The sequence below is a fragment of the Vulpes vulpes genome, chromosome 15, assembly GCF_048418805.1.
Source record: "Vulpes vulpes isolate BD-2025 chromosome 15, VulVul3, whole genome shotgun sequence".
Taxonomy (NCBI): domain Eukaryota; kingdom Metazoa; phylum Chordata; class Mammalia; order Carnivora; family Canidae; genus Vulpes; species Vulpes vulpes.
Window position 1 is genome coordinate 99,306,054 of NC_132794.1, and position 26,987 is coordinate 99,333,040.

Here is a 26,987-nt window from a genome sequence, read left to right on the forward strand (position 1 = left end):
ACCATTGGCTCCGCGCTCGGAGGGAACACGGGCCAACCTCACGCACAAGGCTTTTCCGAACGAAGCTTCCGACTAATTCTCAGGAGAAGTTCAGCTACAGACTCAACAATCAAATGAAATCCACTTAGGGACGCCGTGGAAGGCTCCTTTGGACAAAAGGAAAGAGAAGACCAGACCCCGATGCCCCCTACGCTCTGTAGGGGCCGAGGAATGGTTCCGCCCAAGGCGCGGACTCCGCCTCCACGGGCGCCGCCATTTTGTTTGGCTGGAGCGGGGCGAGCGGCGCCTTGGGGGAGGGGTCTCGTAGGCGTCTCACTGGACCCCACGACCGCGCTGTCGCTTCTCCGGAGGAGTCCTCCCCGGCGAGGGGCGCGGAATCATGTACATAAAGCAGGTGAGGTCCGTGCGCCCCGCCCGCCCCGTCACGGGCCTCTGGGGGCCGCTCCGTGAGGCGGGGGTGTCGCGGGGCGACCCGGGCCTCCCGCCTCCCGGCAGGGCGGACCCCGAGCTGAACGCGGGCTGCGGGGGAGGGGAGAGGCCCCGCCCCGCGACGCGGGGCCCTGAGAACTGGGGCGCCGGTGTGCAGCGCGGGCCGCCTCGCGGGGCGCTCCCCTGAGGAGGCAGGCGCTCCCAGAGGACTGGAGGGCGAGCGGGCCTTCCCGGGCGGGCCGGGGGCGGGCTGCGAGGGCGCCGAGCTGGCTGGGGGCCGCGGCGGGGGCGGGCGCGGGGGCGGGCGCGGGCCGTTCGCGTGGGGTGCGTGAAGCGGTGGTCTCCTCGGCCCGGCGCTGCTCGGCCGGGGGGTGGGGTGGGGGTGGGGGTGGGGGGCGGCTCAGGTTGGGGTGTCAGCCTAGCCGCGCGGGTCTTTGTCCTCGAATTGCGGGAGACGCGAAAGGGACGCCCCCCCTCGCGGAACGTGTAGCGCCACCTCGTCCACTTGTTTACTTCTGTCAAAATGTGGTCTTCCCGCGCTGCAGTCCACCGCGGAGGCGAGCCCGTTCACGCTCTTGGAGAAGTTTCGCTGTGGGATGTGTTGGACTCTTAAGCATCCCTTTCTTGGAACGTCTGCCTTTTTTCTTTTTTTTTTTTCTTGGCTAGTGGGTCCGAGGGAAACGCTTTGGATAAGAAAACTGGGGCCAGCCCAGCGCTCCTGCTTGACACAGTTTTGTTACAGCAACGTGATCTTCAGCATTCCAGCGAACCTTATACAACGCACTTGATTTTGAGGGTTTAATTATAACGACTAAAACACCAACAATGCCAGTGGTTACTAGTAAACCGGCAGGTGTTGGGTTTTTTTTTTTTTTTTTTTTTTTGGTAAGATTTTTAATCCCCACTTTCCAGAATGAGTTTCTCTTACATGAAATTGAAAGTTTTCTATCTTGCATTAGAGGAGAAGCCAGAAGGAGAAGTGCTGAGGAGAAATGTTAGTTTAGGAGTTACTTCTTTTAGTGTATGTTCCCTGAAAAGTGCCTTTTTTATTTATCAGGTTATCATCCAGGGTTTTCGGAGTTACAGAGATCAAACAATTGTAGATCCCTTCAGCTCAAAACATAATGTCATTGGTAAGTATCCATGGCTTAAAACATCAGATTTATAGGTGTAGAACCATTTAAATTCTGTCCTTAAAAAAAAAAAATTCTGTCCTTTTAGGTTTAAGAAAAGAGGAATTGGCTTGGAGTGTGACATGAGTAAATACATGTTTTTTGTATATGATATAGCATGTCTATCGGCACTGATGAATTGCTTATTTTATACATTAAAATATTTGCATAAGATAATCACTAGTTATTCTATTTTGGGTAGCCTTGTAGGTTGTGTGAAAATGTGTTAGAGCTTTGTTTATAGCAAATGACACTAAATTTAGCTTTTGAGGTTTTCTGTTTTTGATATGTCATTTCCTAGTTAAAATTTAGGCCACTGTTGCCTTATTTCAAAGATACCCATTATTTATTCACAAATCAGATCTCAGATATTTTTTTTTGTCATATTGTTAAGGTCCCACAATCCAGCTTGGTGGGAAGAGGATAAACTTTGGAGCATAACAGAATAGGTTTCAAATCCCAGTTCTGGCGCAGTCTTTTTCACAGTCTTTTTCGTTCCTGACTCCCTGAGGGACTTTAGTTTTCTCATTTGTAAAGTGGAGCTAATGATACCCATCTTATAGGGCTATTGGGAAAATTAAATGAAGTATATGTAAGAGGGTAAAGGGCTAAAATGATTATTGTTCTACAATACAGTATTTAGTCTAAAGACTCTAAGGATGAGGGCAGCCTGAGTGGCTCAGCAGTTTGGCACCGCCTTCAGCCTGAGGCATGATCTTGGAGACCTGTGATCCACTCCCATTTTGGGCTCCGTGCATGGAGCCTGCTTCTCCCTCTGCCTGCATCTCTGCCCCTCTGTCTCTCATGAATAAATGAATAAAATCTTAAAAAAAAAAAAAAAAGACTCTAAGGATGGTAGTGTCCTTTTTTTGCTGATACAGCCAGCAAAAGTGTTTTCTGACGTTCTGAATTTTTAAAGGCTAGATGAATAAACAGACTTGTATATGTTGTGCTTGTGGGATATATATAGGTATGTATATCAGAGTGCTAGGCCTACCATTTTATATAGACTGGGTGACTTAAGTAACAGTATTTTATTTTCTGTTTTGGAAACTCAAGTCCCAAGATCAGGGTGCCAGCATAGTCACATTCTGGGAGTCAGCATCTTCATCATCCGTGCTCACATGACCTCTTTGGTTCTCTTTACCTCTTCCTTTTTACAACACTAATTCCATCATGAAGGCCCCACCCTCACACCTCATTATCTCCCAAAGGCTCCTTTCTAAATACCATCACATTTGGAATTAGGATTCCAGCATATGAATGGGAGTGGGGGGAGAGGGAGGTGACACAATTCAGTCTATAACATAAGTGAGGTTCATATACAGATCAGTAAAGGGAGAATATCATTTAGAAATAAATAATCTTAAAAATTGAGGGCAAGAATGTTAACTATACATCAGTTAAAAAAAATTGAGGGCAAGAAAAAACCTACCATCAGCACATGACTTGTAGCTTATAGTTGGGAATAAAGAAAACATTCCCCCCCCTTGTACCTATTGAATAGATAATTTAATTGGTGTGCCATAAGGATAGCTCGATCCAATGTTTTACTATATTTTGATTACAAATGCCTTCTGATTTTATCAGAAAATCTTTAGAAACGGAAAAGTCAATGTTTTTTCTTTAACTTACAGGTTAAAAGTAGATGAATATCTTAATTATATCAATGGTATAATTTTGGGATCCCTGGGTGGCGCAGCGGTTTGGTGCCTGCCTTTGGCCCAGGGCGCGATCCTGAAGACCCGGGATCGAATCCCACGTCGGGCTCCCGGTGCATGGAGCCTGCTTCTCCCTCTGCCTGTGTCTCTGCCCCTCTCTCTCTCTCTCTCTCTCTCTCTCTGTGTGTGTGTGTGACTATCATAAATAAAAATTTATTTTTAAAAAATGTTATAATTTTATTATTAATATACTCCTATAAAATCACCATTATTACCTATGATTATATCTGTAGGATCTATCAAGTATTTTTATTTTAGCTATTAGATTGCTAATAGTTACAGAGGAAATTGTCCAAGTTTATTTCTTTGATTTTAACAAGTCTTTTACTGCTTAAACGTGTTTTTCTTTTTGTGTTTTTTAATTTAAAATTATTTTTAATTTTTCATTTTATGAGACATAGAAGCAGAGACCCAGGCAGAGGAAGAAGCAGGCTCCATGCAGGGAGCCTCACGTGGGACTCGGTCCCGGGACTCCAGGATCACACCTGGGCCAAAGGCAGGTGCTAAACAGCTGAGCCACCAAGGGATCCCCCTTAAACATGTTTAAAAACCGATACCTTGGGCAGCCCTGGTGGCTCAGCGATTTAGCGCTGCCTTCGGCCCAGGGCGTGATCCTGGAGTCCCTGGATCAAGTCCCAGGTCAGGCTCCCTGTATGGAGCCTGCTTTTCCCTCTGCCTGTGTCTCTGCTTCTCTCTCTTTGTCTCTCATGAATAAATAAATAAAATCTAGGGCAGCCCTGGTGGCGCAGCGGTTTATCGCCGCCTGCAGCCCAGCGTGTGATCCTGGAGACCCTGGATCGAGTCCCACCTCAGGCTCTCTGTATGATGTCTGCTTCTCCCTCTGCCTGTGTCTCTGCCTCTCTATGAATAAATAAATAAAATCTTAAAAAATAAATAAATAAAATCTTAAAAAAAACCCAAAAACACAGTACCTTGAGGGATGCCTGGGTGGGTCTGCGGTTTAGTGCCTGCCTTTAGCCCAGGGCATGTTCCTGGAGTCCTGGGATGGAGTTCCACATCAGGCTCCCTCTGCCTGTGTTTCTGCCTCTCTCTCTGTGTCTCTCATGAATAAATAAAATCTTTAAAAAACAAAACAAAACTTAAAAAAAAAAAAGGATCTTGGTACACCTGGGTGGCTCAGTGGTTGAGCGTCTGCCTTCAGCTCAGGCCTGTGTCTTGCCTCTTTCTTTGTCGTAAATAAACAAACAAATAAATAAAAAACAAACTTAAAACAACCAGTACCTTGATAATATAAGAAAGACCTGAAGTAGTATAGACTGAGATTAACATGAAAAATATGCTGTGAAAGCATTACTACTTTGATTATTTAATGATTTTGACCTTAAGAAAGATTGGAAGGCAGATACCTCTTATGTTGATGTTTGATGTTTGAATCCCTTGAATAAGTGTTTGAATGTATCAAGCATGTACCTTTTTAAAGTTACCTTTTCTGTAGCTTTTTAACAAAAGAAATACATATTAATTATAGAATATTACAGAAGAGCTTAAAAGCTAAATGGGAAAAAGCTATAAACTGTAGTCCTCAGTCCAAGGCCCACTCAGCTATTAATAAGGCTTTAATAGGAATGCAGTCTTAGGGCACGAGAGAGGGCCAAAGCTGGTTACGGCTTTATAAAGAAGGCACAGCTGGTTTGTGGTCAAATTAGGTAACTTCCAGATAGACTTTGTGAACCTACTATGTGTGGGAAAGATCATATGGGAAAATAATGGAGAGGGTTTTGTCTTCTAGTTCTTGTCTCTGATTCGTCAAAGTTTACCACACAGGGCATTTAACCCCCATGCTTTTGGGTTGTGTTACTCTGGGAACTAATGCCCCTGAAGTAGTCAGGGAACTATAGCCTCCTTTGGGTTTTCGCAAATCTGATCTAAGTACGTACCTAAGGCAGGCTGAAACAACCTAAGGTAGTGGAATACTGAGCCTCTCCATTGACAGGCAGCCAAGACTTGGACTGGGGCAGGTGAATCTGGGGCATATATAAACTAGATCTATCTCAGTAGCCCTTCAGTCTTTGTGTACATCTTCATAAATCTTTTTAAATAAAAATGAGCCTGTAGTGTAATATTCAGTAATCTATTTTTTTCTATTTAAGTCTTGAATATCTTTTAAGAATGAGTCCTGAATATTAAACATCCTAGTCTTCCACTCTGGGTAGGAGTAATTCTTAAAGGGAAGTTTAAAAATTTTAAGTTATTTGTGAATAGGTTATGGTTTGAACTGTATGTAATTCTTTTAATGATAAATTATCTTTTTAAACTTCTATTTAGAGAATTTCACGTTTACAGAAAAGTTGTATAAATAGGAACAGTACAGATAATATTCGTGCCTCCTTTACCCTAAATCTGCCTGTTAACATTTTCCTTACTTTATCATTTGCACTCCCTCTCACACTCTTTTTTTCTTAGAGTAAGTTATGTAGGTCCTTTACCTTTGACTTCAATGTATACTTTCTAAGAATAGGGATATTTTCTTACATAAACACAGTACAGTTATCAACTTCAGTAAATTTGTCATTAATAAAATAATCTCTTCATTTTCCAGTAATACTGATTGACCCAAAAACGTTCTTTATATTTTTTCCTCCTCCAGTACAAGATCTACTTTAGGGTCAGGTATGGCATTCAGTTGTCATATCTCTTCAGTCTTCTTTAATCTGGATCATATCCACAGCCTTTCTCTGTTTTTTATAACATTGTTTTTAAAAACTACTACATAAGGGCACCTGGGTGGCTCAGTGATTGAGCATCTGCCTTTGGTTCAGATTGTGATCCTGGGATCAAGTCTCGCATCTGGCTGCCTCTATGTCTCTGCCTCTCTGTGTCTCTCATGAATAAATAAAAATAAAACCTTTTTTTAAAAAAAACTACATAAATGATGTGTTCTGAGGATTTTACATCTGTAGGTGAAGACATTCTGCTTCTTTTTAAGTTGCGTTACTTTTGATCACCCAGTCTAGGGTAGTTAACTAGTTTTTCTACTATATGATGTTTTTCCCTTGCAACTAATAAATAGTATAAGAATGAGAAACACTTGCAAATATTGTGCTCCTTATCAAAATTTCTCCCTAGATTTAGCATTCATTGATAATAATTGCCTTTATTCTGATGGTTACAAAATGATTTTCCATTTCTAGCACTCCTTTCACATTTACTGTGTGTTCTCTGAGCAGTTCTCCTTCTTGGCTATTTGTCATTTTATTATCAGCATCGAATCATGGATGATTTCCCTCCAGTACAAATTTATTATAATTCATCTAATTATTTTGATCCTGAAATGGTCCTAGATTAAGCCAGTGGAAATCTTTTTTCAGCTGGCCTCTCTGTCATGTCTTTTTTTAAAAGCAGTTCATTACTTTCTTGCATAACAGAAATGATTTTTTAAGACTTTTGCGTTAAAGGTGGTAACTGTAAGGGCTAATTTGTTTAGGGTATTTTGGTCAAGATGAGAGAGATTGGGATAGTTTGACTCAATGAGAATTTTACTGAACAGCAAAATTCAAATGAATTCATTAAATCTGAAACATTTGGTATCTTTTTAGGTATAGAATTGTTTAATTCTGAATTCAGGTAGTTTAAAAAATGCCTTATACTTTTTTTGTAGTTTTATGATTCTGAGATTATACATGATATACAGGGCTGGTCATAAGTACTTAAATATGCATATAGTTTGAGAATTTGAAATTATTTAAGTATTAAAAAATTTCAGCAACATGTGAATCTTTAGAATGTTAAAAATACTCCATTATAGGGCACCCCGGGTGGCTCAGCAGTTTAGCGCCGCCTTCAGCCCAGGGCCTGATCCTGGAGACCCAGGATTGAGTCTCACGTCAGGCTCCCTGCATGGAGCCTGCTTCTCCCTCTGCCTGTGTCTCTGCCTCTCTCTCTCTGTCTCTCTCTCTCTCTTTCTTTCTCATGAATAAATAAATACAATATTAAAAAAAAACCCTCCATTATATGTAATTAAAATAGAATTACATGTCTATGTAAGTTGTGAAAACCTGGTAATGTATTTGGTTATTCCTTTTAATTTTAAACTATTAGAAAGAGCAAAAGAGTCAATGAAATAAATTTAAGGGAAAAAAACATCTGATGTCTATACAAAACTTGTACTAATTTGTTGATTAAAGCTGTTTTATTTATTGATTTCTTTTGTTCACTCTTTTGTTTTTAATTTCATATATTAAGATGTTAAGTTAGAAAATGGAATACAAATTTCTTAATACTTTAAAACTTTAGTACAATTTTAATTTTACTGGTTTATATGCAATGTAACATGTATTTTTTGACATTTTATAGTGGGCAGAAATGGATCTGGAAAGAGTAACTTTTTTTATGGTAGGTATTGTTTTTTAAATTCTAAATATGTTAAGACCTGGGCATCTTCAGGTAGTTTATTTTAAAAATTGGTTTTCTGAGGGTCATCTGGGTGGCCCAGTTAGTTAAGCATCCAGTTCTTGATCTTAGCTCAGGTCTTGATCTCAGGGTCATCAGTTCAAGCTCCTCATTGGGCTCCATGCTGAGTGTGGTACTTAGAAAAATTGATTTTCTGAGGTTATGTCTGCATGAAACTCAAAAAGTGCTTCATATAGAGTAGTAGCTTAGTGTATAGGGTGAATATAATGATCTGAGTTCTACTCTATAACCACTGATTAATTAGCTGAGAGACTGGGCAAAACAATCTAAGGTACTCTTTGCAGTTTAAAAACAGGTGTTAGGGCAGCCCCCGTGGGACAGCGGTTTAGCGCCACCTGCAGCCTGGGGTGTGATCCTGGAGACCCGAGATCGAGTCTCACGTCAGGTTCCCTACATGGAGCCTGCTTCTCCCTCTGCCTGTGTCTCTGCTTCTCTCTATCTGTTTCTCATGAATAAATAAATAAATTATTAAAAAAAAATCAAACAGGTGTTAGACCTGCCTACTTTGATGGGTTGTGAGAGTCCTGAAATAATACCAATGGAAGTACTTTTTAAACTTGAGTTCAGGGATCCCTGGGTGGTGCAGTGGTTTGGCGCCTGCCTTTGGCCCAGGGCATGATCCTGGAGACCTGGGATCGAATCCCATGTTGGGCTCCCGGTGCATGGAGCCTGCTTCTCCCTCTGCCTATGTCTCTGCCTCTCTCTCTCTCTCTCTCTCTCTCTCTCTCTCTCGGACTATCATAAATAAAAAAAAAATTAAAAAAAAAAACTTGAAAACTTGAGTTCACTTTTTAAATGTTGCAAAGCACATATAAATAAATAAATACAGTAGAATAGTTAATATTGATTTGAAAATGTTTCATTTTTCTGTTACATTTATTTATTTACTAAGTAAGGAAGCTTTATGCCCATTATAGGGCTTGAACTCATATTCCAGGATGAAGAGTCACATGCTCTATTGACTGAGCCAGTCAAGTTTCATCTTCTAAGAAAATGTTCTCTAAATCATTCTTACGAATGATGGGGTATAAAAGATTACAGACTCAACAAGGATTGTTAATTTGATGATAGTTAAATAGCTTTGAAAATTCTCAAGATAAAATACATTTAAGTGGGGCACCTGGGTGGCTCAGTTGGTTAATCATCCAACTCTTGGTTTCAGCTCAGGTCATGGGATCAAACCCTGTGTCAGCCTCTACACTCAGTGGGGAGTCCACTTGGGACTCTGTCTGCCCTTCCCCACCTGTGCTCTCTCTGTTTCTCTCTCTCTCTCTCTCAAATAAATCTTTTAAAAACTGAATTTAAGTATCATAGTGCCTCTGTTAGCAAATCTTTCAGAGAGAGAAAAAAAAACATTTTAACAGTTTTGAACTATAGAAGAAGTAAGTTGAAAAATTTGAACCTCTTAGTTGAGTAGTCCTTGAGGAAAAGTGGGGAGCTTAAGAACAAAGGTTCTATCCTTTATGTGCTCACAAATCAATAGCCCTTCAGTTGTAATTTAGTGATGGTAAGAGAGTGGGATTGGAGTAGAAGTATTTTGTAATCTCTAGGGGAGTGAAGGCAATTTGAATGTATCCTCCCGAGGTGGTTATAAAAGATAACCAGTCCACCTCCACCCTCAGTATACACATTCATAAATGCACACTCAACTCTTAGAATGTCAAAGGTCACCTGGGTGGACTGGAAATAGGACAGCTGAGTAGAGTTTCATTTCTAGGGCAGGGTGGTCCAGTTAGGTACTCTGTATAGAGGCAGGAATGGCTTCTTCATACAGAAGATAAGGGCAGTGCAAGCAGTGCAGTATAAGTTGGGAATCTGAAATATTTCCCTGTATTTCCCACTTAGTTCTATTTCTTTTGACAAAAAAAGTATACGGTTAAGGATATTGTAGGAATATATCCTGTTTTGTTAATAAATATTTTGACAAAAAAGAAAGAAAAAATATTTTGACGTATATTATTTATATCTGGTGGGTTAAAAATAAAGTTTTAAAACCACTCAGTGTATACTTAGACTCTGGTTTGCTTCTCTCTTTTTGTTATCTCAGTGTTCCCTTTTTCTTTCTTTAAGTGTTTCAGTGGTAACTCCTTAGTATTTTATCATTTCCAAGCTAATTAATCTGAAGTACAGGCAAATTTTCTGCATATATAGAAGAGATGATCTGCTTTATCTGCCCTGTTCATTACATGATAGAAGTTATGGGGAGTTATAAATAAGGCATAAATCTTTCTTTTAGACTGTACTAATAGTTATGTTTTTGTATTTGTAGCAATTCAGTTTGTTCTTAGTGATGAGTTCAGTCATCTTCGTCCAGAACAGCGATTGGCTTTGTTGCATGTGAGTGAAATTGCTTTGAGATGTTATTGATAGTATGTATTTTTTAAACTATATTATCAATTCTGGTAAATAAAATCATTTGTTCAAGCGTTCAGATCCTTTGTAAATATGATACAGTGTCTCAATGGTATGTATTTTGTGGAGTTTGCTATATTAGTGCATGATAAAGGTCTAATTTTTTTGTAGTAGTAAGGAAATTTTCTATAGATGGGTATGTCTTCCCTATACTTTATTAGGGAGTATGGTCTGGTAATGCTCAGAAGCAGGTTTGCTGAGGAGAACAAAGAGTTTGAGATTGGGAATTAAGAACTTTGAGACTTAGAACCAGAATTGGGAACATTAGAGAAACGACCATTGCAAACTAAGCAACATACTTGTTTTATTTTGGGCCATATTTTTAAGTTAAATGGTAAGAGGATTTTCCAATATGGAAGATAAGCATAATTATAGTAAAGAAAATTGTTAGAATTTTTCATTGGGTAATTATGAATAAGAACTAAAATTTCAGGATTAAAAAATTACAAAAGGCTATACTAATGATAAAATTTCTTTTTGGTTTTAATATGGCTTATAATTAGTTATAAGAGCAGAAAGTGAAATTCCTTAATATACCTCAACAGAGTCTCTCACAGGAAGGTGTTTGTTTTTTAACCATTATCTTTTATTTTCCCTCTTAAATTTGAATTTTTAGCCTAGTAACCAGAGTTGGTTACCTTGTAGATAGATATATATGATAGATATATATTTAGGTTTCTAAGATTGACATTGAAAGAGTAACCTCTTTAAGTATCATTCTTTAGTGTGTTTAGTCACTGCATAGTAACAGTTTCTAAAATCTGGAAATTGGGACGCCTGGGTGGCTTAGGGCATGATCCTGGAGTCCCAAGATTAAGTCCTGCATCAGGCTCCCTGCATGGAGCCTGCTTCTCCCTCTGCTTATGTCTCTGCCTCTCTCTCTCTGTGTCTCCCATGAATAAATGAATAAAATCTTTAAAAAGGGGGCAGCCCCGGTGGCGCAGCGATTTAGCACCGCCTGCAGCCCAGGGCGTGATCCTAGAGACCCTGGATCAAGTCCCACATCAGGCTCTTTGCATGGAGCCTGCTTCTCCCTCTGCTTGTGTCTCTGCCTCTCTCTCTCTCTGTGTCTCTCTGAATAAGTAAATAAAATCTTTAAAAAAAATCTTTAAAAAAATTTTAATAAAATCTGGAAATTATCTGGACTTGGTATCAAAGTGCCTGGGTCATAAATTGATCTATATGTGACACATGTTAAATGTGTGTCTCTTCATGGCAGATTTAAAATTATGTAGTGTATTGCAAATTAAGTGTTTAAGAAAGCCGAGTTCTAGTAATTATATACTTTATTAGGGTTCCTTTCCAGCATTGAGTCTGTAAGAGAAAAACCTCAAAGTGTTGTAGATACTAGCAAATAAGTAGAATTACATGGGCATGTATGTTCTAATAAAGTGGTCTTCAGAACAAGACCTAAAAAAAAAAAAAAAAAAAAACAAGACCTAAATATATCTGACTTTGATATCTCTTGCAGAGTTCTCATGTTTTTAGTTAGAATCTAACCATTTGGTTGAAAAGTGGTGTTATCCTAATCCAATATCTTTGCTCTTTTGACAAGAAGGATAAATACCCGTCTGTTAGAAATTTTTCTCTATTGAATTAGGCTTGTTATCATGCGCTAAACTTTAAAAAGTATTTAGAGAAGAAAAAGATAGAGGTTGTGAAAATATCACATAAATGACAAAAAAATTTTTGCATGTTTTAGGAGGGTACTGGTCCTCGTGTCATTTCTGCTTTTGTGGAGATTATTTTTGATAATTCGGACAACCGGTTGCCTGTGAGTAATGGCTTTTTCCCCCAGTAATAATGTTGAGAATTTTATTGATGCAAGTAATTTTCTTACAAGCTTTGAAACATTTATAACTGTACTTAAACTGTTATAGTTTATGCTAAAATAGCTATACAGTTTACATACTAATTTTGTCTTAAAATTATAATGAACATTCTAGTAAACTGATGGGAGTGTGTAAGCTATTATGAGAAAATGTCTGTCATAGAATTGATACTCATAGCATATCTTTATTGAGAAATAAGTTTCAAAATAATTACTAGGGACTCTAGAATGACCTTATTAAATAAAAAGTTTTCCATTTTTACTGTGAGATTAACTTTAGGCTTTTACATTTTTTCTTAGATCGATAAAGAAGAAGTTTCACTTAGAAGAGTTATTGGTGCCAAAAAGGATCAGTATTTCCTAGACAAGAAAATGGTCACGTAAGCATTCTTTTTTTTTCCGTTTTAATGTCTTTCACAGGAGTAAAAGTATTTTATTTGCCGTGTTATATGGGTTATATGCCTCATGTTCAACAAACCAGTATTTAGAGCATTAACTTAAGAATCAGGATTATCTGAGGCTTGATAGAATAGATGGTTTATTTAATGACTATACTCCCTCATGCCCCTTAACTCAAGAGTCTGCCCTTACGTTTTTGCTTATTGTTGGGTTATTTATCTGAATTTTTTTTCAATGTTTATTGATAGGAAAAATGATGTGATGAATCTCCTGGAAAGTGCTGGTTTTTCTCGAAGCAATCCTTATTATATTGTAAAACAGGGAAAGGTAAAAAAATTGTATGTCCTTGTTTTATAGAATTTGTTCTCTTGAGTGTATTCACTTGAATGATGAACTTGGCTTATTTTTAGGGATTAAGTTGAATGAAAAATGGACCTTACTGTCTTGTTTTCATTGATTTATTTTATATTGATATATTACCTTTTATGTGACTGCAAAGTACATCTATTGTGTAGTAGGATAGAATCATTTCAGCAGTTGGATCTTGTTTTCTTTGCCTATATCTCTTAATAAGTTGTACTGTACTGGAAGGCATTTTTGATTTGTGAAAGTCAAAATGATCATTTTTAAGAATATTATAGAGGAGCACCTGGGTAGATCAGTTGGCTAAGCATCTGACTCTTGATGTTAGGTCAGGTCTTGATCTCAGGATTGTGAATACAAGCTCTGCATGCTGGGCATGGAGCCTGCTTTAAAAAATATATACTAAAGAAATTCTTTAAAAATAACATTAAAAAAATTACTTCCTAAAATTAATAACTCTGTTACTTAACATATCACAGAACTGAAATGGTAAAAAGCTTACATTTCCAGAAATCTACCATAATGCCACATATTATTTTTTCTTGTAGAGTTATATTTTTTATAGTTTTTAGTAATATACTTTCTACTGTCTCCTCACATACTTTAAACTGTAGCTGATTTATTTTTTAAAAACATACCCTGCAGTGTTCTCGTAGTTTGTTCTAGTAGTTTTTTGGACTAAAGGAAAGTTCTTTTTATTTTTATTTTATTTTTTAAGATTTTATTTATTCATGAGAGAGAGAGGCAGAGACACAGGCAGAGGGAGAAGCAGGCTCCTCAGAAGGAGCCCGATGTGGGACTCGATCCCCTGACCCGGGATCACACCCTCAGCCAAAGGCAGATACTCAACTGCTGAACCAGAGCCACCCAGGTGTCCCAGGAAAGTTCTTTTTAAATGTCCACTTATTTCATATTGAAGGATTTTTAGATATGTGTTGGAAAGGTAGCATTCAGGAGAAGTGATTAGGAAGAGTGTGGTGTTTCACATTTGGGAAATGCAGAACAAGTTTTTGAAAAGACCATCTTTATAAGCAAGAAATTTCTACAAAAGGCTGATTGTGAAAGATCATTTATCTGAGTCTTCTCTTTTTTAAGATTTTATTTATTTATTCATGAGAGACACAGAGAGAGAGAGAGAGGCAGAGACATGGGCAGAGGGAGAAGCAGGCTCCATGCAGGGAACCTGATGTGGGACTCGATCCCGTGACTCCAGGATCAGACCCTGGGCCAAAGGCAGGTGCTAAATTGCTGAGCCACCCAGGGATCCCCAATCTGTGTCTTCTTTACTCACAAACAACATAGGCCCCTATACTTTATTTCAGTTTCTTCTTATATGTCATTTCATATAAGCCGTCTATGAGTTTTCCTCATCCAAAAAAGCATTGCCTTTGCCCCAGCCCTACATACTTGCTTTATTCTGTTTTGGTTTTCTTCATAACAGTTATACTGTGTTGGTATACTTATTTCCTGTCTTCTTCCACTAGATAGAATGTAAGTTTCATGAAGGAAAGACCTTTTCTGTTTTGTTCATTGCTCTTTTCCCAATGTCCAGCAGAGTCGCATATGTGTTGTAAGCATTTACTAAATATTTTTTATTTTTTATTTATTTATTTATTTTTTAAATTATTTTTTATTATTTATTTATGTAGTCATACAGAGAGAGAGAGAGAGAGAGGCAGAGACACAGGCAGAGGGAGAAGCAAGCTCCATGCACCGGGAGCCCGACGTGGGATTCGATCCCGGGTCTCCAGGATCGCGCCCCGGGCCAAAGGCAGGCGCCAAACCGCTGCGCCACCCAGGGATCCCACTAAATATTTTTTAAGTGAATAATTTGAACAAGCATAATTGGGGTAATCAGTGATAAGGATCTGAAGAGGGGGATGCATGGATAGCTCAGTCAGTTGAGTGGCTGACTCTTGATTTTCAGATTGGGTCATGATCTTCAGATCTTGGCTCTGTTCTGCTGGGGAGTCTGGGGATTCTCTCCCTCTTCCCTGGCCCCTCCCCCTGCTTGAGTGCACTCACTTGCTCTCTCTCAAATGAATGAATCTTTAAAAAAAAAAGATCTGAAGGGGGATTCTTTGTATATACTTTTGATCATATTTTCTTGGCTCAGCTGATTCTCTTTTTATATAAAAGTGTTAGAATAACTTTTTTTTTTCCACTTCCCTTTTTTAATGCAGTGAGCATTTTTTGCCTTTAGTGGTTAGCTGTATTTTTATGAATATGGTAAACTCCTGCTTGTTTAAAGTGGCATGACACTTATTTTGTACCACTTTCTGGGTTTGTTTGTTTTAACTTATATATCTTAAGATTGTATTTATTTGTTTTAGAGACACTGCTGGTGTGGGTGAGCAGCGGAAGGAGCAGAGAGAGAATCTCAAACAGACTATGCCAAGTGTGGAGGCCCAATGTGAGGTTCAGTCTCACGATCTTGAGACCAATACTAGAGCCAAAACCAAGAGTTGGACACTCAACTGACTGAGCCACCCAAATGCCCTGCCATATATTTTTAAATACGATTTTAAAGATGCTTTTGCTTATTTTACTTAAGAGTCACTACCCCCGTCACAATTATTTGTCTAAAACATACCATTTTTAGGTGCCTGGCTAGTTCAGTTACTAGAGCATATGACTCTTAGGGTTTTGAGTTTAAGACCCCTGTCAGATGTAGACTTGACTTAAAAAATAACAATCATACCATTTTTGATAATATATATTTTAAAAGATTTTATTTTATTTATAAAGAGTGAGTGCACACAAGTGGGGGCAGGGGCAGAGGGGGAAGGAGAGAATCTTTTTTTTTTAAAGATTTTATTTATTCATGAGAGACCGAGAAAGGCAGAGACACAGGCAGAGGGAGAAGCAGGCTCCATGCAGGGAGCCTGATGTGGGACTCAATCCTGGGTCTCCAGGATCAGGCCCTGGGCTGAAGGCGGCGCTAAACCGCTAAGCCACCGGGGCTGCCCCGAGAAAGAGAATCTTGAGCCAACTCGACACTGAGTGGGGAGACAGATGCAGGGTTTGATTTCACAACCCTGAGATCATGACCTGAGCTAAAACCAAGGGTTGGATGCTCAACCAACTGAGCTACCGAGATGTCCCTGTTAAATTTTTGATAATACCATTATAGTTTTTTAATGTAGCATAATAGCTTCCTGCTTGTAAAAATACTTTGTTCTTTTAGAGTGGAGTTCATCTTTTATACCTTATCATGTTGACTGAGAAAAAATATGGTAATGGAATGTTTATTTTTAATTTAATTTAGAGTTTTATTCATAAATTCGACTTATGAATGGATTAATTCTATTTGGATTTTCATTTGATAAATTTCGTTTAATAAAGGATATAGGTATGTGAGTATATGCACTGTACAAATTAAATTCTTGAAGTGGTATTTAAAACTCAGCATGTGGATACTCTTTAAAGGTAGTGTTCTAAAGAAAATAATTAAATAAAGGTAGCATTCTTAAAGAACAGTGTGTAGCTACATCATAATTATTTTTCTAAAATTTTTAGATCAACCAGATGGCCACAGCACCGGATTCTCAGAGACTAAAACTATTAAGAGAAGTAGCTGGTACTAGAGTATATGATGAACGAAAGGAAGAAAGCATATCTCTAATGAAAGAAACAGGTAAAGAAATGTGATTCTGCCCTTTATTATAAATTACTTTGTTGTGTTATTATATTGAAAGGAGTTCTATTCTCAGGAGTATACAGTTTGATAATTTGCCTTTGCACTGAATGGAGAGATAATTAGTTTGTTACACTTTAAGGTTTGAGATTTCCAGTAATTTCTCTCTTTAAATAAAGAATTGCTGTTAGATAGTAATGCCTTTGTAGGTCAACTATTTTGTGCCTTTACCATCCTCATTGTTAGTAAGGTAACAGATTTGGATGCAATCCTCAAGAAAAATTGCTGGGAGTATCAGTTGGCATTAGGTTTTAAGTTGTTTAGGAGCAAGTAAATGGAACACTTTGAACTTAGAATTTTCCTTTAGTACATGTATTATAAAAACCCTACTTTGTTGTTCAAGTGCTGTGTTCTGTCACATTTTAGAGTCAGTCCTGAGTTCAAAAATCTGACTAATAATAATTAACTGATATTGTGACCTTAGACTTGATCTTTCTGATCTAAAACCTCTCCATATGTAAAATTCTTTTTCATAGTTCATGGTGGTGAGTAGAGGAGCAAAGTAGCTTCATGATTGGAATATAGGGGGTGTTCAGTATATGGCAGTTACAGATAATGCTGTTACTATAAAAGTTGAAAATCGATGACATTAATGATATTAGTAGGGTTTTTGGAGGTTTTTTTTTTTTTTAATGATGTGGGAAGGCACAGTTGCCTTTAAAGGAAGTTTAAACTGAGGCCCTTAAGCAAATGTAGCATTATAAGAGCTAGTAAGTACTGATTCGAAAAGATACATATGGACCATATGTTTTACTTAACAGTAGCCAAGAGGTAGAAGCAATTTAAGTTTCCATCAACAGATGAATGGATAAAGAAGATATGGTGTATGTATACAGTGGAATATTACTCACTTTTTAAAAAATGAGATACTGCCATTTGTGACAACCTGGATGAATCTAGAGGGGTATTGTGCTGAGTAAAATAAATCAGAGAATGGCAAATACAGGATTCCACTTACATTTGGAATCTTAAAAAACCAAGCAAACAAACAAAACAGAAAAGGACTCATAAATACAGAGAACAGGGCAGCCCCTGTGGTGCAGCAGTTCAGCGCCGCCTGCAGCCCAGGGCATGATCCTGGAGACCCTGGATCGAGTCCCATGTCAGGCTCTCTGTATGGTGCCTGCTCCTCCCTCTGCCTGTGTCTCTGCCTCTCTCTCTCTCTATGAATAAATAAATACAATCTTTAAAAAAAAAAAAAAAGAAAAAATAAATAGAACAAACTGGTGGTTGTCAGGGTGGTGGATCTTGTCATTTTAGTATCTTAGATTTGGTTGTCACTATCATATAAGCTATAGTTCTTAAGATTAATTTTAACTCCTAGCATATTTGAAGAAAGTTATTATTTACATAAAAGTTTTATTCAGCTTCTTCGCCCCTCTCTCATTTCTTTTTAAGAGGGTAAACGGGAAAAAATCAATGAGTTGTTAAAATACATTGAAGAGAGATTACATACCTTAGAGGAAGAAAAGGAAGAACTAGCTCAGTATCAGAAGTGGGACAAAATGAGACGAGCCTTGGAATATACCATTTACAACCAGGAACTTAACGAGACTCGTGCTAAACTTGATGAGGTAAAAGAACTTTGTCACTTAAATTCAGAGTGATTTTAGTTTGTTTTATATGTTAAGCTCATTTTATATTTCTATTTTTCAATGATTTTTAAATAGAAACTTCAAAGAATTTTAAACCTCTTAGTGAAATCATTGGTCGGTAAAATTGTTCATTCAGTTTATTCCAATGAAAATCCTTACATTATATTATATTATGGTCCTTGCTATAGTTGTGTCTGAAATATAATCAGGTGGTGGTGCAGTGCAAACCAAGATGAGGGAAGCCACCTTTGAAAGCTTCATGAAAAAAGAAAAAAAAAAAAAAGCTTCATGAAGGGGTGCCTGGCTGGCTCAGTCAGTGGAATATGGGACTCTTGATACTAGGGTCATGAGTTTAAGCCCCATGTTGTGGGTGGAGTTTGCTTTATTAAAAAAAAAAAAAAAAAAAAGCTTCATGAATTTTTTTTTTTTGGCTTTTTAATATGTATTTTTGTTGTTTCTCCCTCTGCCTCTCTGTGTCTCTCGTGAATAAAATCTTTAAAAAAATATATTTTGGGGATCCCTGGGTGGCGCAGCGGTTTGGCGCCTGCCTTTGGCCCAGGGCGCGATCCTGGAGACCCGGGATCGAATCCCACGTCGGGCTCCCGGTGCATGGAGCCTGCTTCTCCCTCTGCCTGTGTCTCTGCCTCTCTCTCTCTCTCTCTGTGACTATCATAAATAAATAAAAATTAAAAAAAATATATATATATATTTTGTAATTAGTATTGCTGATTTTTTTTTTTTGTATTGCCGACCTTTTGTCCAAAAATTTGTTAATTTGTTTTAGGTAATATTTAAAACTAAAGGAGCTTTCCATTTAAAACTACTTAAAAAAAAATAAAAGCATCTTCAAGTGAATGATTTTATTTTAGATATTTTAAAATTTTACTACGTTATGACATATTAAATACAAAGTGAGTTAGAACTTACAGCTTTTTGTTCCCCTCAGCTTTCTGCTAAGCGAGAGACTAGTGGAGAAAAATCCAGACAATTAAGAGATGCCCAGCAGGATGCAAGAGATAAGATGGAGGTAAGATTATAAACGAGGCTTATGTTGACTTACATTTTTTGACCACGGTAAATCCTTTTGTACCAGAATTAGGGAGTGGAAACTTCAAACAGGTGTTACTGGGATTGAGTATTAGAAAGACAGAATAGTACTGAACTTGTAAATGAAGGGAAAAAAGGACAGAACTAATAGAAACTCTGCTGTTCCACTTCTAATTGATTCATTTCTGTTTGATACTTGACTAGGATATTGAGCGCCAAGTTAGAGAATTGAAAACAAAAATTTCAGCTATGAAAGAAGAAAAGGAGCAGCTCAGCGCTGAAAGGCAAGAACAAATTAAGCAGAGGACTAAGTTGGAGCTTAAAGCCAAAGATTTACAAGATGAACTGGCAGGCAATAGTGAACAAAGGGTAAGTTAAAATGCTAAAAATGAAAGACTTATAAATGTTCAAGCTGAATAGGAATTGCAAAAGACCATGCTTTCTGTCATGGGGGTACATGATTTTAAATTTTTGAAAAAGATCTGGCACATTAAAATAATTTCTACTCATGTAGCAGCTCAGTACTGTGTCCTTGTTTCTTTCATTTAAAAGTTAGTTTTGTGTTGCAGGATCAGTTTTCTCATCAATTTTTTTTCATGAGAAAATATTTTATGCTAGACTTAAGCAGAAATTTTTAAGATTGCATTTTTACTTACCCTGCTTTATTTACAGAAACGCTTATTAAAAGAGAGGCAGAAGCTACTTGAAAAAATAGAAGAGAAGCAGAAAGAACTGGCAGAAACAGAACCTAAATTCAACAGTGTGAAAGAAAAAGAAGAGCGAGGAATTGCTAGGTCTGGGATTTCTTTCACCATTTTTAACTTTCTACGTAGTTTCTCTGTGAAAGCTAAATAGTTATGAATTAAGAAGACACAGGGCAAAAAAAAAATAAATTAAAAAAAAAAAAGACACAGGGCAAAAGTTAAATCCAGTTTCAAAGTAATAGTCTATGTTAAACAGCTACTGTGGGCCAAGCATTACTGTATATACATCATATATATTTTTTTCACTCAGAAGCCCTTAAGAGATTCACATTCTCAGTGTAAGTTCAACAAACTCAAGGCTCTGGTACGTTAAATAACTTGCCTAGATGTTGGGCTTTTAAAAACATGGATTTGTTTTTAAAAAGAAACCTGTTCTTTTTTTTTTAAACCAACATAACATCTTGATCTGTTTCATCCTTTTTCCTTTTTTCATTGTTGTTTTAACATCTGGACATTTTAGTGTCTGTAAATTGAACATGACAACTTTGCTGATTTCATGGTTTAGTGCATTATGTTTTTATGCTACCAGTATATGTTTTAGTTAATTATTTCCTTTGCCCATTTTTTTTCTGATACTTTTCCTATTGTTTGATAGGGTTGTTTGTAATCTATATTTATTCTAGTATTCTATATATTGTAAATGTTTTTGTCTTTCTCTTGCCTTTTTTTTTTTTTAAAGACTTTATTTATTCATGAGAGAGACCGAGAGAGAGAGGCAGAGACACAGAGAGAGGGAGAAGCCCAATGCAGGACTCAGTCCTGGGTCTCCAGGATCACGCCCTGGGTCAAAGGCAGCGCTGAACCGCTATGCCACCTGGGCTGCCCTTTCTCTTGCCTTTTAACCTTGGTAGTATCATTTATTGTAAGGAGTTAGAAATGTCTATATAGTTAAATGCATTTTGAAAATTCCTGAGAGTAGGATATTAGAACTGTCTCTAGCTTTACTGACTAACCCAGACCTGGAGTAGAAATGAAGACATTATGTGCCTGAAATCCTTAGGATATGGGCTATTTTACATGACTTTAAATGTGACTTTTCAAAATAAAATTTATAGGGACGCCTGGGTGGCTCAGCGGTTGAGCCTTTGGCTCAGGGCATGATCCCAGAGTCCCGGGATCGAGTCCTGCATTGGGCTCCCTGCATGGAGCCTGCTTCTCCCTCTGCCTGTGTCTCTGCCTCTCTCTCTGTCTCTTGTGAATAAATAAAATATTTTTTAAAAATAAAATGAAATTTATATTATATAGTACTAGTCCAAGGAGCTCTATTAGATACCAGTTGCTTTTGTTTTTTTTAATGGAATTTATTTTTTATTTTTTTAATGGAATTTTAAAAATGACTATTGTTTCTGTGTGCTCTTGACATATCAATTACAGTTTAAACTTATTTTCTCGTCTCTTTTTTAATCATTCTTTTCTTCTGTCTTGTATAGATTGGCCCAAGCTACCCAGGAAAGAACAGATCTTTATGCAAAGCAGGGTCGAGGAAGCCAGTTTACATCAAAAGAAGAAAGAGATAAGTGGATTAAAAAGGAACTGAAGTCTTTAGATCAGGCTATTAATGACAAGAAAAGACAGATTGCGGCTATCCACAAGGATTTGGAGGACACTGAGGCAAATAAAGAGAAAAACCTGGAGCAGTATAATGTAAGAGCTTTTATAGCTACTTTGTGAAAACCTTTCAGAAGACATAAACATGTACATGTTATCTATTTCATTAAGTTTTACTTTGTTGAACAGTTACATTGTTACTCTTAATATACAGAAAACAGGTACTTACACTTAGAAAAGATTAGCCCAATTTAATATCTATATGGTAGTTTTTTTCCAGCTCTATAAGAGTTCGTATACATTGAGTATATCTTAAAATATATTTTTATAAATTGGTGGAATGTTCCTGAAGTACCTTTAATTTTAACATGATAAATCTAAAATATAACTTCAGAGTAACTTAAATTTTTTTCCATTTTTACAATCTTTCACAGTTCTCTGTCAATAACTTATGCAGAATATATTTTTTGTTAAGGCAGTGGTGATTTTATAAGATTTTCTAAATGAATTAAACATTAGCTACTATGCATGTTTGGTAGCATTTTCTAAAAAATTGAAGTAGAAGATAAAATCCCATCCAGAATAAGAATGATCTCACATTATTTAAAATGAGAAAGAGGGAAAATGGTAAGTGTTATGTGTGGCTGTATATAGGTGATTGAAGGCCTATAGAAATGATGAGAAAGGGAGTGTGTAGGACAAGTGTAGGGTGAGGATGTTCTATATGTATCTACACAGAGGAACCCTGTTAACTTATGAGATCTGTACCAGTTGGTTATTGGTTTATCAAAAAGCCACTAAATGCATAAAATCTTGACATATGTAGGATGTATATTAAATTTTTACGTATAATAGTAAATATTATTTATATACATGTAAACATAACATATCTTATTTTGCTTACAAAGATAAAGGTATGCTCATGGACTGGGCTTTTCATTTTTTAAGAGCAGTTTTGGGTTCACAGCAAAATTTGGAGGAAGATACAGAAGTTTCCTATATATCTTGTACCCCCACAAATGCATAGCTTCCCCCGTTATCAGTACCCCCCACCAGAATTCATACCAGTCTTTTCATGTAGAGCCCAAGATGTTTCTTTTGAGTATGAGTAGTTTCCAGGGGACTTTTTTGTTACAAGCCACGCATGTAAGTATAGTTCTCCTTAGAGCTGAATGAAACTTCCAAGATTCAATATAGGGTCATATATTGCATTTAGTTGTCATATTTCTGTTATCTTTTGTAATCTGGATCAGTTCCCTAGTCTAACTTTGTGATTTGACATTTTGAATTACTGTATTTTGTTAATAAAGTACATATTACATATTAATACGTGTTTTTAATGTATTAGGTTATTTCTCTCGAGTCTTTTAGAGTTGATTTCCCTATTAAATTCTGTTTTTAGTGAGTCACCTTTGAGTGTGCAAAACTAAATCAAGTTTTTAGAGAAACTGCTCTTTGCTTTGTCTTCATAGTCTGTTTAATATTTAACACAATCACATCATAAACAAAAAACAAAAACAGTGATGAGCAAACACAATTTGCTCTGTAATCGTAAATAACTGGTAGAAGAGTGACCAGGAGTAATAGACAATAGTCTTCTAGCTTCAAGAGTCCAGTGTGCTTTGGTCAGGATGTTTTATGGAGGGAATGGAAAACACAGGTTGATCCAGATAGTTTAGTTACTTGGAAATTGATTCATATAGTTTCAGCTGTGATGGCTGCATGTCCTTTCCTGAAATAAAGAAAATGTGTTTGTCTTGAGTTCATGGAGACAGCCTCAACAAGTAACTCTTTTTGAAACAGCCAAGTGATGAACCAAGATTTTTCAATAGAGTTTTTATTCATTCTTTCTTAGGCTTGAACTTCATTATATTTTGCAGTATTTCAGCTACACCTTCCACTGGTGAAGTCTTTTATTCTGGATAGAGATGATTTTATGGTGCTGATTGCATTATGTAGAGTAGGTTTTTGCTTAGTGTAATCCTCAATCTCTTATGTTCTGTTGTATGTGTGTAGTGTGAAAAGTGTGACTACAGTATTTTGAGCATTTGTGAATGTATTTTTTCTCCTAGAATTCTAGTAAGGTTTAGATCATTAATGAGTGTATTAATTTTATTTTAGCAATATTTTGTAGAGTAATTGATTTTATGGTTGGTTTTTCTTGATGTGCTCTTTGCCTACAGGCATTTTTTTAAAAGTTAGAATTGGATTTTTTTAACAGTTTCATTAAGATACAATTGACATACAGTACATTGCCTGTATTTAAAATGCATCATTTGATAAGTTTTGACATATGAATACCTCTGTGAAATCATCACTACAGTTAACATAACAAACCCATTCATCACCCTAAAACATTTCCAATTCCTCCTTCCCTTGCTGTCCCCTAGCAACTACTAATTTTGCTGTCACTATGGATTAGTTTGCATGAAATTGGATTTTAAGTTTAAATTATTTTTATCTCCATAGAAACTGGATCAAGACCTTAATGAAGTCAAAGCTCGAGTAGAAGAACTGGACAGAAAATACTACGAAGTAAAAAATAAGAAAGATGAATTACAAAGTGAAAGAAAGTTAGTATAGACTAAAATATGCCATAATTTTTTTGAGTAGCACTGATTACTGGCTGTTAAATGGTCTTTAAGTTATAAATGAGGGACTCCTGGGTGGCTCAGTAGGTAAGTGTCTGCCTGTCAGCTCAGGGCATGATCCTGGAGTCCTAGGATCGAGTCCCACATCAGGCTCCCTGCATGGAGCCTGCTTCTCCCTCTGCCTATGTCTCTGCCTCTCTCTCTGTGTCTCTCATAAATAAGTAAATAAAATCTTTAAAAAAGTTATAAATGAACTAGGGGTGCCTGACTGGCTCAGTTGGTAGAGCATGTGTGACTCAATCTTAGGGGCTTTGAATTTGAGACCCACTTTGAATATAGAGAGTAACTACTTAAAAATCTTGAGGTGCCCGCGTGGCTCTGTTAAGCGTCAGCCTTTGGTTCAGGTCCTGGGATTGAGCCCTGAATCAGGTTCCCTGCTCGGCAGGGAGTCTACTTCTCCCTCTCCCTGCTTGTGCGTGCTCTCGCTCCCTCACTTGGTCTCTCAAATAAATCCTTCAAAACAATCCTTAAAATTGTAAATGAACTGTTCAAGTTTAAATTTTTTCAGTATTTTATCCGAAATTATATACTATTGGTGCATCTTAATGCTTTTAAATTAAAGACAGTCTAATTTTTATTGATTAGTTACTTGTGGAGAGAGGAGAATGCAGAACAACAAGCACTTGCTGCTAAAAGAGAAGATCTTGAAAAGAAACAGCAACTTCTTAGAGCAGCAACAGGAAAGGTGGGCAGGTTCTTTTTATTACTTCAGTTTACATTGAGACAATTATTACACAAGAGATTGTTTCCAAGCTGTAAGTCCTTGGTTCCAGGTGACCAGAGCAAATCACCTGTCCTATAAATTTGAAATGACATATTAATGATAGCACTTCTGATTTTTAGATGGTGTCAATTTTTAATGCTATTGTCAGAAGAGAACCAATAAAAATAGAGTTTCATGTAGTTGGCATTTTTGAAGGGGGTGATGTGTTTGTTGTTGGGGAAGGTGTTTAATCTCTGAAATAATTTTTTAATGTATAGAGTAATGGGTTTGTTTCTTGCCAGCAGAAAGTGCCATTTGGAAATACCATTTTAATATTTTTCACCCCTCACAATTTAACAGGCTATTTTAAATGGAATAGACAGCATAAACAAAGTACTGGACCACTTCCGTAGGAAAGGAATAAACCAGCATGTTCAAAACGGCTATCACGGCATCGTGATGAATAACTTCGAATGTGAGCCTGCTTTCTACACGTGCGTGGAGGTTACTGCTGGTAACAGGTGAATTTTTTTATTTTTTGAATTTTTAAAGGAAAGGAATAAGCAGTTTTTTGGAGTTTTAATACAGTACATCTTTCATTACCTTCTTTTATACAACTTGCCTTTTTAATTTTATAAAGATACACATGTCATATCAAGTATTTCTAATTGTAGAAGCTAGAACTATCCCTTTTGGGGCTTCCTTTTCCTCCCTCCATTGGAATTTTCTAAGTAGTTTCCCTCCTACCCTATCCCAGTACAGATTGGGCTGCATAGAAAAAAAAGTGAATTATTTGCCTAAATATTCATAGCACTTTTTTTTTTCTTTCTTTTTTTTTTTCGTATAGCACTTTAAAGTCAAGCAATAAAGATGTGTCTTGTTTTGTTTACATGCAGGTTATTTTATCATATTGTTGATTCAGATGAAGTCAGCACAAAGATTTTGATGGAGTTTAATAAAATGAATCTTCCTGGAGAGGTCACTTTTCTACCTCTTAACAAGTTAGATGTCAGGGATACTGCCTATCCTGAAACCAATGTGAGTCAGTGTGTGTGAATATCTGTCTTTCAACAAGTTAATTTTTCTCGTGGTTAGCACATGCTAGTGCACAGGCACTGTGTATTAAGATTCACTGGTCTGTGAGATAAACTTGCTTTCTCCCTTTACAGCATAGTTGATACTGGGTAGGGATGGAAAAGAAGACAGGTCACAGACAAGACATGAAATCATTGCAAATGTGTAAAGTGTTAAAATCCAAAAGTATGGGATACTTTGGGAGATTATTCCAGGGTCTCAAAATTAAGGACGAGAAATCCCTGAACATTTGTGAATATTTTTAAGTTTTCTGAATATACTTTTTAAATGGCTTATAAATTAAAATGTCTAGCAAAGATGATAGACCCTGAAAACATAGTTTTTGTTATTTGCTGGTATATATTTAAATAGATTAAAATAGTCCTCAGACACTATTCTTGAGAAAACTAATTTCTTTGAGGTGTTTGATTTCAGAATGTTGATAGTAACTATTTTACTATCCTCCATGGTTAAAGCTGGAAATCTATAATGATAAGTGGAACAGTGAGAATCTTTTTTTTTTTTTAAGATTTTATTTATTTACTAAAGAGAATATGAGAGGGAGGAGGGATAGAGGGAAGAGGAGAAACAAATTCATGGCTTGAGCAGGGAGCCGGAGGTAGGCTTGATCACAGGACTCTAGGATCATGACCTGAGTGGAAGATAGATGCTTAACCAACTGAGCCACCCAAGTGCCCCTGGAACAGTGAGAATCTTAAGTTACTTCAAGTCTAGCCTTTTCTTTTAAATCTATAAATTTTGGGGACACCTGGGTTGCTCAATGGTTGAGCATCTGCCTTCGGCTCAGGGCGTGATCCCAGAGTCCCAGGATCGAGTCCCGCATCAGGCACCCTGCATGGAGCCTGCTTCTCCCTCTGCCTATGTCTCTCTCTCTCTCTCTCTTTCTTTCTCTCTCTCTCGAAAAAAAATAAATGAAATCTTTAAAAAAAAATCTATAAATTATGTTTGAAGTTTTGGGGAAGAAAAATTTAGTTACAAATGTGATACTGTGAAAAAGCAAGACTTAAGAATGCACGTAGTATGACTCCCTTTAAACACAAACAGGTGTTGGGGTGCCTGGGTGGCTTAGTGGTTGAGGGTCTGCCTTTTGCCCAGGGTGTGATCCTGGAGTCCTGGGATTGAGTCCCAC

The 26,987-nt window shown here is 37.2% G+C and overlaps 1 protein-coding gene across 1 annotated transcript in view; it reads left to right on the forward strand.

Annotated features, from left to right (window-relative positions):
• The first annotated feature begins 236 nt into the window (after positions 1 to 236).
• SMC3 (structural maintenance of chromosomes 3) overlaps positions 237 to 26,987 on the forward strand; it is a 39,990-nt gene continuing 13,239 nt past the window's right edge. Inside the window, exons 1-17 of the mRNA XM_025993489.2 lie at positions 237 to 394; positions 1,487 to 1,562; positions 7,637 to 7,675; positions 10,023 to 10,090; positions 11,868 to 11,939; positions 12,297 to 12,376; positions 12,644 to 12,722; positions 16,278 to 16,395; positions 17,854 to 18,029; positions 18,997 to 19,077; positions 19,302 to 19,466; positions 19,770 to 19,891; positions 21,292 to 21,505; positions 23,879 to 23,982; positions 24,646 to 24,745; positions 25,124 to 25,284; positions 25,660 to 25,801. Of these exons, the coding sequence (XP_025849274.1) occupies positions 380 to 394; positions 1,487 to 1,562; positions 7,637 to 7,675; positions 10,023 to 10,090; positions 11,868 to 11,939; positions 12,297 to 12,376; positions 12,644 to 12,722; positions 16,278 to 16,395; positions 17,854 to 18,029; positions 18,997 to 19,077; positions 19,302 to 19,466; positions 19,770 to 19,891; positions 21,292 to 21,505; positions 23,879 to 23,982; positions 24,646 to 24,745; positions 25,124 to 25,284; positions 25,660 to 25,801 (1,812 nt within the window). The 5' untranslated portion in view covers positions 237 to 379. The remainder of the gene's footprint in view (positions 395 to 1,486; positions 1,563 to 7,636; positions 7,676 to 10,022; positions 10,091 to 11,867; positions 11,940 to 12,296; positions 12,377 to 12,643; positions 12,723 to 16,277; positions 16,396 to 17,853; positions 18,030 to 18,996; positions 19,078 to 19,301; positions 19,467 to 19,769; positions 19,892 to 21,291; positions 21,506 to 23,878; positions 23,983 to 24,645; positions 24,746 to 25,123; positions 25,285 to 25,659; positions 25,802 to 26,987) is intronic.